The sequence below is a fragment of the Onychomys torridus genome, chromosome 7 (genome assembly GCF_903995425.1).
Source record: "Onychomys torridus chromosome 7, mOncTor1.1, whole genome shotgun sequence".
Taxonomy (NCBI): domain Eukaryota; kingdom Metazoa; phylum Chordata; class Mammalia; order Rodentia; family Cricetidae; genus Onychomys; species Onychomys torridus.
Window position 1 is genome coordinate 15,585,287 of NC_050449.1, and position 15,216 is coordinate 15,600,502.

At 50.6% G+C, this 15,216-nt stretch overlaps 1 protein-coding gene across 1 annotated transcript; it reads left to right on the plus strand.

The window, feature by feature from the left end:
* The first annotated feature begins 1,032 nt into the window (after positions 1-1,032).
* Pin1 (peptidylprolyl cis/trans isomerase, NIMA-interacting 1) lies at positions 1,033-13,962 on the plus strand. The gene is made up of 4 exons (XM_036194294.1): positions 1,033-1,138; positions 4,849-5,067; positions 12,531-12,641; positions 13,435-13,962. Exons 1-4 carry the CDS (start codon positions 1,081-1,083, stop codon positions 13,542-13,544), a joined length of 498 nt encoding a protein of 165 aa, XP_036050187.1. The 5' UTR covers positions 1,033-1,080; the 3' UTR covers positions 13,545-13,962.
* Positions 13,963-15,216: the final 1,254 nt, after the last annotated feature.

Genomic DNA, 15,216 nt, shown 5'->3' on the forward strand with positions numbered 1-15,216 from the left:
GGCCTAAAGTAACATTTTTATGCTTCACCGGCATGTATACATGAATGTGCACCATATTCAGACCTGGTGAATTGCAAAGGTCCTCTGGAAGAGCAAGCAGCCAGTGCTCTTAATCACTAAGCCATCTCTCTAGCCTTCCACAGACTTTTTTTTCTTTCCTTTTTTTTTGGGGGGGGTGTTTTATTTTGTTTGTTTTGTTTGAGACAGAGTTTCTGTGTGTAGTTTCTGTCCTGGAACTCACTTTTAGACCAGGCTGGCCTCGAACTCAGAGATCCTCTTGCCTCTGCCTTCTGAGTGCTGGGTATGCACCACCATGTCTGTTTCCTCCAGAGACTATCAATTGACTTAAACTGGTCGTTGGAGCCGCCCACCCTCCCCTATTCCCTTTCCTCATCCTAGTGGCAATGCCATTACCCAGCCTAGGACCTAGGAAGGAGCCAGATGGAGAAGGAATAAGTAGAAGTAGGTTCTAAAAAAGACTTGGAAAGTGGGTGAGTAGACCAGTGAAATGGTTAGCCTTGAAAAAACCAAAAAGGACTGGCTTCGCTTTGGAGGAAACAGGTGGGATGAGGGAGAACTGAAAAGCCAAATTTAGGCTTTGGGCACTTAGCTTCTCGTCGCCAAGGCAACTGCATTACTATGGCAACGGTAAAATACAGCAAAAGCACCAAATACCTCCTTACTAGTGAGCCGCTTCCGCGTGGAGGCTGGCCGACCTCCGAGAGCGGCTCAATAAGGCGGGATTGGCTGCCACGGGAACCAATCAATAAGCTCTACTCTGTGGGCTAAGCCCACCAAGAAGGTTTGCAGAGACATTTTGACGCTTAAAGGGAGCCTGAGCGTCCAATGGACGTCGCTTCCAGGTGAGCCAATCAGCAGTGATGTCGGGTCGAGGGGGCGGAGAGTGTGTGTAGGGGCGGTCCAGGAAATTGCGAGGGAGTCCAATAAGATGCTAGAGCGCTAGAGACGCCGTGGGACCGTCCAATGGGCGTCTCTACTGGACGAGCCAATCAACAGTGGCGCAGGTTGGCGCGGGGTCAAAGCCGCGGAGGCGGAGCTGGCGCTGCGGCAGGAGGGAAGATGGCGGACGAGGAGAAGCTGCCGCCGGGCTGGGAGAAGCGCATGAGTCGCAGCTCAGGTACCTCTTGGGCGTCGGCCAGGGGCTGGGCCGGGGCCTGGTGAGATTGCAGAAATTGGGCTCGAGCTCACGGGGACAGGCGGGCCGCATCACCGCCCTGCCTCTGGCGTGGAGGTCTGGGCTCCTCCGCGGCGTAACGGGCCGGAGAGTCAGAAACTGAGGCAAGAGGTGGGGCAGGTACGGGCACGCCCGGACCCTCGCTCACCACTGGGCCCGGACGCCCTTAGGAGACGAAGCTGCACCTCAGGGCTCCCTCGGGAGGAAGAGACCCCGACCTGGTGCAGAGGGCGTGGGCCGCTCTGATGTGGGTTCTCGGGCAGCATCTGTGACACGTGCCCGGTCATCTCCAGCGCGGGATCCCGCGACAGCAATGGCTTATAAACAGGCCGCTTCACCTCTGGGCCAAGCACGGTGCCAAGCGCTTTGAAAGAATTCAGTCTGTTTCAAGTCTGTACGTCAGTGTGGTTCCTTCCTCTCCTATCCCTCACCCTCCCTCGCTCCCTCCATCTCCGTCCCTCCCTCTTCTCCCTCTCCTTTCCTCTCTCCTTTCCTTTTTCCTTGGCTCATTCTCTCTCCTCCCTCTCTGTCGTGCCCATCTTTCAAGGAAGGAATTGCTCTCATTTTCCTAGTGGGTAAACTAAGGCCAGGACACGGAAAGAACTCAACAGATGATGCAGTTCAGGGACTGGGAATGCCCTGGAATGCAGTGAGTTCCTGTCCCCAGAGTCCCCTTGCTAGTGTCAGTGGCAACGCCCAGTGGAGCGGTCGGACATCTCGGGTCGCCGCTGCCTACAGAGCTCGCTCATAATTCTTATTGAATATCAGGGTCCTAGACGCTGCATACGTTAGCTCTCTGAATTAACATGGCTAGGTTTAATGTTCTTATTCTCTTTCCCCCTTTTTAGGAGGGGGTAGAGGTGGAAAGATGTGAGACTGGATCTCTATGGTCAGGGTGCTCGATCCTCCTGCTTCATTCCCCCAAGCGCTGGGATTACAGGCACACACTACATTGCCCAATATATTTATTGAGACAAGAATCTTTATTAGTAATATTAGTAGTAGTATATTTAGTGTGTATGCATGTGGAGATCAGACATTAACTTCTCTCTTTCCACCATGAGATCAAACACATCTTTAAACTTGGCTGCAAGCACATTTACCCATTAAGCCACTTTCTTTTTAAAATTTGCTGTGTGTGTGTGTGTGTGTGTGTGTGTGTGTGTGTGTGTGTGGAGAGCTCAGACTAGTCTTGAATTTGCTACCTATCGAAGGATGACCTTGAACCTCTGGTCTTCCTCCTTCACCCCTCTGCTCAGATTACCATCACACACTAAGATAAAGTCTTGCTGTATAGCCCAAGCTGCTCATGATCCTTCTGCTTCTGCTTTCAAGCACTGGGACTACACTCATGTGTCACCATGCCTAGCTCTGATGTCTATATTCTCTTGCCCCAGTTTTTCAGATGAGAAAGCTGAGGTTCAGGGAGATGGCCAGTTACTAAGGTTTTAGTTGGATTTAGCCTTAGAGTCCTTACTCCTACCTAGGCTGCTCCATTCCCAGCCTGGGGTTGTGACCTCAAGCATAAACATGCTTCTAGGTGGGTGTGGCAGCACATAGCTGTATTTCCAGCACCTAAGAAGCAGAAGCGGGAGGGTCTCCAGTTCATAGTTATTCTGGGCTATGGAGACTTTTTAACAATGTTAGGTTTGCTCTTCTATCACCATGTGCACGCAGTGCCCACAGAGAGGTCTGAAGAGGGTGCCAGATGCCCTCAGACTGGAATTAGAGACAGTAGTGAGTCTCCATGTGGGTACTGGAAATTGAACCCCTGTCCCCTAGAAGAGCAGTTTATGCTCTTAATCTTGGAGCCATCTTGCCAGCCCTCATAGTGAGACTTCTAAAACAAACAAAAAACCTGACCCTCTGCCTGGCAGCAGACCAATTCTTGCCATTTATTCTGTAGGACTATGATAGCCTTTTTTTCTTTGGTTTTTCAAGATAGGGTTTCCCTGTGTAACAGCTCTGGCTGTCCTGGAACTCACTCTGTAGACCAGGCTGACCTCGAACTCCCAGAGATCTGCCTGCCTCTGCCTCCTGAGTGCTGGGATTAAAGACATGCACCACCACCGCCCGGGCTTTTCCCTTTTACTATTTTTTTTTTCCCCAGTTTTTTGAGCCAGGGGTTCTCTGTGTAGTCCTGGCTGTTTTGGAACTTACTCTATAGAGCAGACTGGTCTGGAACTCAGAGATCCGCCTGCTTCTGCCTTCCGATTAAAGGTGTCTACCCATCACCACCTGGCTAAAAATGTGTAGCCCAGGCTAGCCTCAAACTTGTGATCCTCCAGCCTCCACCTCCTCCTTCAGCAAATCCGACCTATGTACACCACCACAGCCAGCTCTCCTTCACTTTTTTTGAGACAGTCTTGCAAACTTACCTGACTGGCTTCCAATAGCAGATATCCATCCTCCTGCCTCAGCCTCCCTAGTGCTAGGCTTACAGATGTCCCTCACCAAGCCAGGCTTTTCCCTCAAGTTTTTGATTTACCATCTCCTTTATGCACGTCACTGTCGCTTAGATGTCTCTTAGATGACATCAGCCCTCAATAATGCTGCTTCCTTGCTCTCCAGTTTAGGCTACCAGGGTAGGGATTAAGAATAAAGCTTTGGAGTCAGGCAGTGGTGGTGCGGACCTTTAATCCCAGCACTTGGGAGGCAGAGCCAGGAGGATCTCTGTGAGTTCAAGGCCAACCTGATCTACAGAGTGAGATCCAGGACAAGCACCAAAAAAACGCAGAGAAACCCTGTCTCGGAAAAAAAAAAAAAAGAATAAAGCTTTGGGCCGGGTGGTGGTGGCAGTGGCACACGGCTTTAATCCTAGCATTCAGGAGGCAGAGGCAGGCAGATGTCTGAGTTTCAGGGCAACCTGGTCTATAAAATGAGTTCCAGGACAGCCAGAGCTGTTACACAGAGAAACCCTGTCTTGAACCCTCTTCTCCCCTCTGCCTCCCAAAAAGAATAGAGCTTTGGGGTATCTACCTTTTATACACAAGATATAATTGCTGCTTCTGTGAGCAGAGATAGAGGAGGTGATGCCTGGGTTTTGTTTGCAGTGGATTGATGGATAGAAACAGTCATACTCTTACCTTTTTGGTGAATGTGTGATACTGGGACTTGAACCTAAAACCTCACAAATGTCAGGCAAGCACTGTGTCAGTAAGCTGGATCCCCAACCCTATGGTATTTGTTTGGTTATGTATTTTTGAAATTGGGTCCCATGTAGCCAAATTTGCTCTCAAACTCTAAAGCTGAGGATGCTTTTGAGCTTTGGTCTTATTTATTTTGTAGGATGGCATGTGTACCTGTGGAAGTTGGAGGACATCTTGGGGTGGGTGGGTTCTCCTTTCACTAGGCAAGTTCCTGGAGCTCACACTCAGCTTGTTAAGTTCCTTTACCTGCCGAGCCATTATGCAGACCTGGAAGCTGTTTTTTCTGATTGCTGGTTTAGTGTGTGTCTCCACCTAGAGCATTAGCACAGTCCTGTCTGAGACAGGTCCTGGTGGGCACAGCATCCTCCCAAGCCTGTAGCACAGGGTAGATCAGGAAATGGGTCTGTTGAAGAAGGCACCTCCCAAGCAGGTCCTAATCCTGGCTTTCAGGATGGAGTCCTCCTCAACCCAGCCTAAGCTGAACAAGGTGCTGCTCTCCCCTAGGCCGAGTGTACTACTTCAATCACATCACCAATGCCAGCCAGTGGGAGCGGCCCAGCGGCGGCAGCAGTGTTGGAGGCAGTAGCAAGAATGGCCAGGGGGAGCCGGCCAGGGTACGCTGCTCGCACCTGCTGGTAAAGCACAGTCAATCTCGGAGGCCCTCATCCTGGCGGCAGGAAAAGATTACCAGGAGCAAGGAGGAGGCACTGGAGCTGATCAATGGTGAGTGGGGGAAGAGGGGGCTTGCTGGGGGGCCTATCTCAGTTCCTTTTCCTGTTCCTGTGACAAAATACTCTGACAAGGGTGAGCAAGGGGGTTCAGACAGCAAAGGCACTTGCCGGCTGAACCCGAGGACCTGAATTCCATTCCAAGGATGCATATGGTGAAGGAGAAAGCCCAATCCTGGGAATTGTTCTCTCACCTCCTCAGCCCACCATGATAGTGTGCTGCCATGCCTCTCCCCACTGTCCCAAAAAAGGTTTTTAAAAAACGATAAGCAGCTTAAGGGAGAAAGGTTTGTTTGGACTGACATCACAGTTCCAGGTCACAGGTCACAGCAGGAAAGTCAGAGTCAAGAGTGGGTGACATCATAATATTGTCAGGAACAAAGAACAATGTGCCTGTGCTGGTGCTCGGGTGTCTTGTCTTTTCTTTAGGCTGGAATCCCTACCCAGGGGATGGTCCTGCCAACAAGTAAGATGGTCATACCATACCGATTAACATAATCAAGATAATTCCCACAGGATTCCCAGCAGCCTATCTGCCAGGTTATTTTAGATTCTGCCAAGTTGACAATAAGCACTGCCCATCATGGGGGCCTTAGAGAAGTCCACCAGACCCTCCACCCAGTCTGCTCAGCTGTCACTTGTAGAGAAGTACCTGTATTGTACTGGGGATGCTAACTCATTTGTTAGCATGCTCACCTAGCTTGCAGGGAGCCCTGGCTTCAGGGTCTAGTACCCTGTGAACCTGGCTCTGTAATCTCAGCATAGAGACAGAGACAGACAGAAGGATCAGAAATTCAAGCTTGGTGCTGGAAAGATGTCTCCTGCAAAGGCACTTGCCAGTAAGCCTGAGGGCCTCAATTCAGTTCCTGGGATTCACACAGTTGAAGGAGAGAACCAACCCCCTCAGGTTGTCCTGTCACCTCAGTGAAAATACTGTCATGTGTGTACAAATAAATGCAGTTTAAAAAAAAAATTTATTTGTTTATTATGAATACAATGTTCTGCCTGTATGTCTGCCTGCAGGCCAGAAGAGGGCGCCAGATCTCATTACAGATAGTTGAGAGCCACCATGTAGTTGCTGGGAATTGAACTCAGGACCTCTGGAAGAGCAGCCATCTCTCCAGCCCCTGCAATTTTCTCTTTCTTTCTTTCTTTCTTTCCTTCTTTCTTTCCTTCTTTCTTTCTTTCTTTCTTTCTCTTTCTTTCTTTCTTTCTTTCTTTCTTTCTTTCTTTCTTTCTTTCTTCTTTTTAAAGTCAAGGTCCTACATATTGAGTTTGAGGCCAGCCTCGGCTGTTTGAAGACCTTGGAAAGAAGTGCTGATACTTGGGATGAGCTTGGCCCATGCAGGCCTCTCTCTCCTTTCTACTTGCTCTGTGGAGTGAGCAGGTCTAGAAAGCCAGCATACCCTGGTTAGATAATAGCAGTGTCTGATAAGCTCTGTGATCTGAGAGACCCAGAACCTCACTCAAGACTCACTTTCCTCTTCTATAAAACGAGCATTAATTTATAACTGCCCCCAAAGACCACTGTAGCCAGATTCGAGGCAGTTTTGGTCATTCGGGAGGGAGGGGCCTGGCCATCTGTGGGTGGGTCTGGCAAGCACAGAGTTGGCCCCTTCTCTTCCGTTTCTTTATGATTTACAGCAAGGTTGGCAGAATTGGTTGTTCATTCTTTGTTTGTGGATTTTTTTTAAAAACTACCTATTTTTGATGAATATATGTATGGGTCTTTTGCATGCATATATGTATGTGTGACATGTGTGTGCCTGGAACAGAGGAAGCTAGGAGAAGACATTGTATTTCCTAAAATTGGAGGTAGGTTTGTGAGCTACAATGTGGGTGCTGGGAATTGAACCCAGGTATTTTGTAAGAGCAGCCAGTGCTCTTAACCTCTAAAACATCTCTTGTGTGTGTGTGTGTGTGTGTGTGTGTGTGTGTGTGTGTGTGTGTGTGTATACACACACGTACGTACAAGTCTCAGGGGTGAGCTTCCACTTACCATGTAAGTCCTGGGGATTAAATTCAGATCATCTGGCTTGGTAGCAAATGCAATCACCTGTCTGCTAAGCCATCTTGCTGGCCCTTTGTGTGATTTGTTTGTTAAGATTACTTTTTGTGTATGTGTGAATACTTACATGTATACGCACACCACATGTATGCCTGCTACCCATGGAAGCTAGAAGAAGGCATCAGATCCCCTAGAACTAGAGAAACAGGCAGTTGTGATCTGCCATATATGTTCTGGGAACCAAACCTGGGTCCAAGAAGAAAATTCTGTGTTGAGTTATTAAGTCAACAAAGGCAAATGAACAAAAAACCATCATTGAACCACTGACCCTTCAATCCAGTCCCATGTTTGTTTGTTGGGTGGTTTTTGTTTGTTTGTTTGTTTTGTTTTTGTTTGTTGGGTGGTTTTTTTCTGAGACAATGGCTCTCCTTAAACCCAGATCTTATTGCAAGGGGATCAGGTAATGGTGTTAGAGGTAGTATCTCCCAGTTGCTTGGTACCTTTGTCTGGAACAGACTGCCCGCTTTGGAAGCAGCACCTCTGCATCCCTGCCACGGCTCCTTTTTCAGCACTGGCTCTGCCATAGCTGCTGGGCAACAGCCAGAAGAAACCTGAGGCCCAGCTGGTGACATTACCATGTCCTTGTCTGAGTCAGCCAAGCTGTGGATAGGCCCTAGCTCCCTGTTCTCTTGCTCTGTCCCTGCTTATCCAGGCCCTGAGAATTCTGGGAGGCCCAAATAAGAGTATAAGCATCACCCTTTTCCAGGCTTCAAGGTTCAGCCATCTCCTCTGGTAGAGTGATACCATCCAGCGTAATGGTCTATGGCTGGGTCTCTGGCCCCTCCTGCTGGGTCTTGGGTCTTTTAGTATGACACACCCAATGATGTTACATCTTCCCTGACCAGACCCTTTCCCTATTGGCCACCTGTGATCTAGGAGAGCTTTGATTCTGTAGAATGGGCAACAGGATTGTCTTAAACATTTTTAGGGTGAGGAAACACTCTTTTGGTTCATTCTGTCCCTTAGTCTGCTGTAACACAATGCCACAAGCTAGGTAGCTTGGGTGACAGAAGTTTCTTTTCTCACGGATCTGGAAAAGTCTATGCCTATGCTTTTCCCTAGATTCATTCTCCAACCACCACAGACCTGTGCCTTTCTCCTTTTCCCCGTCAGGTTCTTGGTGAGATTGCTTTTCTTGTCTTACAGATAGCTGCTGCTTCTGTTGTGTCTTTGGTGATCTTGGCTATCTCTGTGCCCCTCCTCCCTCTCCCCTTTAATGATAGAGTTTATGCAGTCCAGGCTGACCTTAAACTCCCTGTGTAGCCAAGGGTGACCCTGAACTTCTGACCTGTCCACCTCTAGCTCCTGAGTGCTGAGATTATAGGTTTGCTCTGCCATCCTACTTTGGGGTTTGAACCTGGGCCTGGTGCAGAAAGGCAAGCACTCTGCCAACTGAGCTCAAGCCTTAGCCTGGCTGTGTCTCTTTTTATGAACAGGTCCTTATCATTTCATGGCCCACCCTTGTAGACTCCAAGGATAGTCATACCAGGAACCAGGTCTTCTTCATAGTGAATATTGGGACATTATCATGCAGCCTATAGCAGAGCAATGAGCATTTATATCTGTCAGGGACTTGTTCTGCTCTGCGTCAGGCTTGACTATGGCAGTCACTCATTCATCCCTCAGAACCACCCTCTGAAGTGAGAGTTCCCATTAACCCATTCATTTTTCTTTTCGTTACACTCATTTATTTGTACGTGTGCAAGCATGCCACTACAGGCATGTTGAGGTTAGAGGAAAACCTACAGGAGGAGTTGGTTCTCCTGTTCCGCTGTGGGGATCCTGAATGGAGCTCAGTCAGGAATGGCACAAGTACCTTTACCCACTGAACCATCTCCATGGCTCCCCATTGCCCCAGTTCATAGGCCAGGCATTTCATGAGGCTCCCAGAAGCAGAATTACCCCTCCCCTCAGCCACTGGCTGTTCATAAGGCTGAAGAACCACAGAACAGGGTCAGATCCCAGCAGCTGGAGTTAGAGCTGGGCCTAACCCCTTCTGAAACTTAGGGACTGCTGAGCCTACAGAAGTCTACAGAAGTGGACACTGACCAGTTAGGCTTGCTATCTGGGAAGCTCCTGAACACTCTTGTCTTCGTTCTGCTGCTGTCAAGAGACACCATGACCAAGGCAGCTCTTATAAAAGAAAGCATTAATTGGGGCTTGTTTTCCATTTCAGAATTGTCCATATAGTGGGGAGCATGGTGGCTCAAATGGCACTGGGGAAGTAGCTGAGAACTTCATATCTGATCCGCAGGCAGCAGGCAGAGAGAAAGTAACACTGGGCCTGGTGTGGGCTTCTGAAACCTCAAAGCCAACCCTTGGCAATAGACTTTCTCCAACAAGGCCACACCCCCTAATCCTTCTAACCCTCCAAACAGTTCCACTCCTTGGTTACTAAGCATTCACATAGATGAGCCTATGCAACCCCAGGGCAAGTAGAGGACTCTGTGCCAGTGTGGGAGCGAGCTCTGGAGAGGCTGCTCCAAGAGGCAGAATTCAGAGTCCTGGCTGGGATGCTGTTGGCCACATTGGGCAGCTACCCTCAGGAGTTGCTTCCTCCCCACTTCCCAGTGAGGCTGGGGTTTGTCCTGAAGGAGCCCAGGAAGTCTGAACTCATCTTCTGAATACAGAGGTCCAGGTAACAAAAAGCAGGAGATGGCAGTGTCTTTGTGAAGAATAGTGATGGATCCCTCTCTCCTTCCTCCTGGATAACTTCTGCTTCACTTACTCATGAATTCCTTGGCTTCCAGGGACTCCTGTCTTGTGCACAGGTCTAAGTACAGGGTGTGAAACAGTGGTGAATAAGGACACCTGGCTAGACTTCCTTTCTTTTTTGAGACAGTAAAATTGTCATTATGTAGCCTAGACTGCCTCAGTGTCCTGAGTAACAGGACTATAGGCATGTACCACTCAGCCCAGTGCTGTCACTATTAAACAGCTGTAGCTTGACCATGGGCAAGAAACTATGGCTGGAGAGTGCGGGGCTGGGAGATGGCTCAGCTTTTACATTAAGAGCACTGATGGCTCTTCCAGAGGACCCAGTTTCAATTCCCAGCACCCGCATGGTAGCTATCAAATGTCTGTAACTCCAAATGTGACCCTGTCACACAGACATATATGGAGGCAAAACACCAATGTACATAAAATAAAAATGAACTTTAAGAAAGAAACCCTGGCTATCCCATTTACAGATCCCTGTGGCCATGGCTACGTCTAGGTGGACGTAGGCTGGAGGTGGGCAGATCTTGGGTAGATCCTTTGATCTCCACAGAAGAATATGGGGAGTTCAGTGCTGTGAAGGTGGGGCTGGGAACACAGCCAGGCATCCAGGGAGAGGAGAAGCAGGAGTTTACCAGGTCAGGATCACTGTTATAGATTCATTCTGTACACAGGGACTCTTAATACCAGGGGTGGCTTCCAAACAGAAGTCACCATGATAAACAGGTCAAACCATATGGCCTGTGTGCCTCTGACAGACTCTACGAAGTACTTTGTGGTGACAGCCAGTTCTTTTTTTTTGTTTTGTTTTGTTTTTTGTTTTTCGAGACAGGGTTTCTCTGTAGCTTTGCGCCTTTCCTGGGACTCACTTGGTAGCCCAGGCTGGCCTCAAACTCACAGAGATCTACCTGGCTCTGCTTTCCGAGTGCTGGGATTAAAGGCGTGCGCCACCACTGCCTGGCTGACAGCCAGTTCTTGACCAAGGCAACGAGTATAGGCAGAACAGAGAGGAGTTGAGAAGCCCCTAGTAGTCAGTGTACCCTGGCAGTGTGTAGACCAAACACCAAGGTAGCTGCTATGCAGTGCATTCAGATAAGGATGACTCCTGGGCTCTCAGTTATACTGCCTGCCCTGTGTGCCAGGCATTGGTACCCTGGGGGAGCCTGAGGCTCAGGGCCCCTGGGAAGTGCTTGGGTTCCTGGGCCTCGAGGCACTGGTTAGAGCAGCTTGTCAGAAAAGCACCAGTTGGAACCTTCAGTGCTGTGCACATTGGACAGCTCATAGGTGTTCAGAAGCCTTTCAAAGATCAGGAGGGAAGGGTGGGTGGAAGTCCAGCAGCAGCTATATCAGGCCATCCTCATCTGCAAAGAGCTCATTGTGGAGCCTAATGAGGCAGGAAGGTTGAGGGTTCAAGGATAGCCTAAACTGAATAGGAGGCCCAATCTCAGATAAAAGGACAGGGTCTCCTGGGTAGTCTGCCAGGCTCTCTGGGAAAGCTTTGAGGGCTGCACAGGTGAGGGTGGCTGCCCTGGAAGTCTGTGTGATGGCTTACAGGCAGGAGTAGGAGACAAGACGTCTTATGTGTCACAGGCTTTTATTTTGCCTACTTCAGGCACTGCCTGGACTCAGGTGCCTGGCAGCTCCCCACCTAGCACCTGTCTGTGTGTGCGTAACATATTCTCCACATATCGGCATGCATGTGCCTCCTGCTCCTGAGACATGAGTCATACAGACATGGTGCTGTGGTCACACTGCTCTGAGCCTAGGCCCTTTACATTTTGTTGTTTGTTTGTTTTGATGGGGTTTGGTGGTTGGTGAGTGTGTTTGAAGGTCAGAGGACAACTTACAGGAGTTGGCTCTCTCCTTCCACTGTTGTGGGTTCCAGGGATGGAACACAGTCAGACTTTGACACATGACTTTGTTATTGTTATTTTGAGACTTTGCTTCAGTCACTTTGAATACCTTCCTCCCAGCAGCCCTGACCTCCTAACCCGGAGGAGAGTCACGGCCCAGGGGAGATGCTTTAATGCCTCCTGGGCACTGCCAATATACTGTGGGACAATTGTGCTGGTGCTCACACACAGCCCTTACAGCCTCGCCTCAGAGTCTCTTCAAAATGTCCTAGTGAGCGCTCTGTTGTGCCTCTCATGTTGCACGGGTGGGGACTCCTAATGCCCACAGCTGACAATGTCACCAGCTCCTGTGCAGAGCTTAGCTGCATGCTAGCCACCTGCGGTCTCCGGAACCTTGAGACTGCCCCAGGACTAGAGGTGGGCAGTCATCTGTGAGGTTCCAACTCTGTTTGTATCCAGGGCTGAAAAGAGGTCACTGAGTGCGTGTGTGGGTGCTTATATTCTTGTGCATCTGTGGGTGACTAGCCTGGCTATTAAGGTAATAGTATGGCCACGGGTGCATGGGGATGGCTGACAGGTTTGCACCCTGGGGACATGCATGTGGGAGGACCATCTTCATGGGTGCACATGATAAGGACACAGGTGTGATTGCTTGGGCATGAGGGGGTGGGAGGTGTTTTGAGAGGGCAGCAGCATGTCTTTATAGGGAGCAAGGTGCACAGGCCAGGCCTCACCAGCTCCTAGGAGTGGCTTGCTCTCCCTGTGTCCTGGCTGGCCCCTGTGTCTCTGACATGGGGCTCTCCTCTTGTGTCCCTACAGGCTACATCCAGAAGATTAAGTCAGGAGAAGAAGACTTTGAATCTCTGGCCTCACAGTTCAGCGATTGCAGCTCTGCCAAAGCCAGAGGAGACCTGGGTGCCTTCAGCAGAGGTGGGCAAGAGTGGGTACTCCCAGCCCCTTCCCTCTAGTATTGGGGGTGGTTGGGCCCAAGAAGGGAGGGAAGCCCTACTCTGTGCCTTCCTGGTCCACCAGGTGGCAGCACAGCCCTCAGGCTTCCTGGCCTGTGGTTTTTTTTGTTGTTGTTGTTTTGTGCTGCAAAGGGATATAAAACCTCACTGGTATCTTCCCTCCAGGATCATTGTCCCCTCACAGGCCCGTCAAGGTGAATCCGTTCTGTCATTGCCATCTCCTGATAGAGCTATAGGACGGGATCCCTGAGAACTTCAGGGCCTGTCACCCAGAATCCTATTCTTCCCTTTGGCAGGCAAGGTCAGGACCAGACAGGCAACCCAGAACTCAGACTTGTCTGCCAAGGGCAGAGGAAATCAGGATCCTCCTCCTCCTCCTCCCTTTGTCCTTCATCTCCTCGGCATGGGCTGAGAGTGTGAGGTGTGGGCACCTGCCTGGGAGAGGGAGCCTAGCAAAGCCCTCTGCTGTCAGCCCAAGCTCCCTGCAGGACAGATGATGCTCGGCTGGGAACCAGGAGAGTTCATCATGTAGTGTCTAAATACATGGCACTGCTCTGCCTGCCATCCTTCATGCTGTCCTTGGGCTTCCCAGAGCCTCCTTAATGGGCCTGTGGCCCTCAGCTGGGCCACAGCTCAGCACTGCAGTGACAGGGCCATAAACTCTGTAATGAATATGCTTGAGATTAGGTGCAGGCAGGAGCCCCATCTGCCATGCAACCGTGCCTGACCCCCACCACCTCTGCTGTTTCACACAGGTCAGATGCAGAAACCGTTTGAAGATGCATCATTTGCTCTACGGACAGGGGAGATGAGTGGGCCAGTGTTCACAGATTCCGGCATCCATATCATCCTGCGCACAGAATGAGGGCAGGCACCTGGCCAGCCTGCTCGGGCTGCCCAGCAGCCCATGGACGCCCCTTCCTGCTACTGTCACACAGTATTTATTGTTCCTAGTGGCTGGGAGAGGGGCTCTGAGGTGGGGACTCTGAGCTTCCTGCTCCCTGTTTGACCCCAGTTGGGGCTGTCCTAGCCAGGCTCCTTCTGAAGGAATTGACTTCATAAGGGCATGGGGGTATGGAGGCCCCCAGGCTCAGGGAGTCAGAAGTGACCTGACTCCCCAGATCCCAGAGGCAGGCAGGAGGGCCTTGTTTCTTGTTAGTTATATGCTCCGTTTCTCTGTTCAGTTGCAAAAAGCAGATGCTCCACACCTGGTGATGCAGCAACTCAGCCTCAGGGTGTGATGCAGCACCCCATGCATCTTCCAATAAATCTGGAACCACTGATTGGTTGTCCTATATCTCATTACCTTCCTGGTGAGGTGTGGGCTCTGTCTCGGGGAGGGAACTGTCACCCACCATGCCCCAAAGCCCAGGTATCCAAACTGTTCTCCAGCCCCAAGAAGCCACCTTTTCCAGGGCCTGGGGGTGCTGACAGGAATTTTTCCCACTAGCTAGACTCTGGGCAGCAAGGTACCTCTGGGACCCACCAGTCCAGACCCAGTTATGCCAAGCCTCCTGGAGACTGTTCAAGGATACACACACCACCCACACACACATCCCAATTCCCAGCTGGTAGGTCTGGAGAGATCCTGGGGGAACCCAGCTCAGCACCTGACTTGGCACACCCCATACCCTGCACATACAGAGAGACTGCTTATTGGTGAGAACATATTGCATCCAGCATCTGCCACCCACTTCTGGCTGGTTATTCCTGGGTTCAGCCACCAGACCTAGCACCCTCCAGATGCTGTTTCCATGGCAACAGAGGCCCCTTCCACTGGAGGAGAGGGGGCTTTTTCAGCTCCTAGAAGAGCAGGGATCCTGGTAGAGGGAGCTGGGGAATGGATGCTACTTTGAGTGGCAAGTGGGAGGAGAAGGGAAGGGCTCTCCCACCTTGGCTAGGGCCATGTCTCTTCAGACTGCCCCTGAGCCTAGCTTGGCCTGAGGGCTCAGAATTCAATCAGGTCTCTGTCTAACCCACAAGTGATGGGCCAGCCTGGGTAGTGGGGGTTGCTGCAACTAGTGAGGCTTGGGGACCAGAGCAATATTAAGCCTGGACCCCAAGGGAGCCCTCCCTCCCTCCCTCCCTCCCCACAGGCCTGAGTCTCGTCAACAGTCACCTGAGCCTGCTCCCATCTGGCTGCTTTCTGCAGCAATCGCTCTTTGCCAGCTGCCTGCTGGAGCATTTGTCATTAGGAAGGTTTAATGAGTTTCTTCCCGGCTCAGCTGAGCTGAGTTGGCTATACTTCCAGCAAAGTGTTCTCCAGTGGGCCAGCGGGTACTCAAGGCAAGCAGTCACTGCTTTGCTGTCTTGCAACAGTTGGGTGTGGGGTCAGGTGGCAGTGGAACCCCTCCAACTATGATAGAGTCTTTCAGGGAAAGGAGAGGACCCCCATCCTGGCTTGTAACAGCAAGAACTCTGGAACCATGTCCCCAGGCTGCTGCCACTTCTGAACCACTGCCTGCAAGAGGCAGGTATTAATTACCACAGTGGTAGTTTGTGCATCCCTGGGTGTGGCCATGTGACTTGGTAACTGT

Coding starts and splice junctions, on each gene's coding strand:
- Pin1 (XM_036194294.1), top strand. CDS start 1,081: ATGGCGGACGAGGAGAAGCTGCCGCCGGGCTGGGAGAAGCGCATGAGT. Junction 5,068..12,530: donor GGCACTGGAGCTGATCAATG/GTGAGTGGGGGA, acceptor GTGTCCCTACAG/GCTACATCCAGAAGATTAAG. Junction 12,642..13,434: donor CCTGGGTGCCTTCAGCAGAG/GTGGGCAAGAGT, acceptor TGTTTCACACAG/GTCAGATGCAGAAACCGTTT.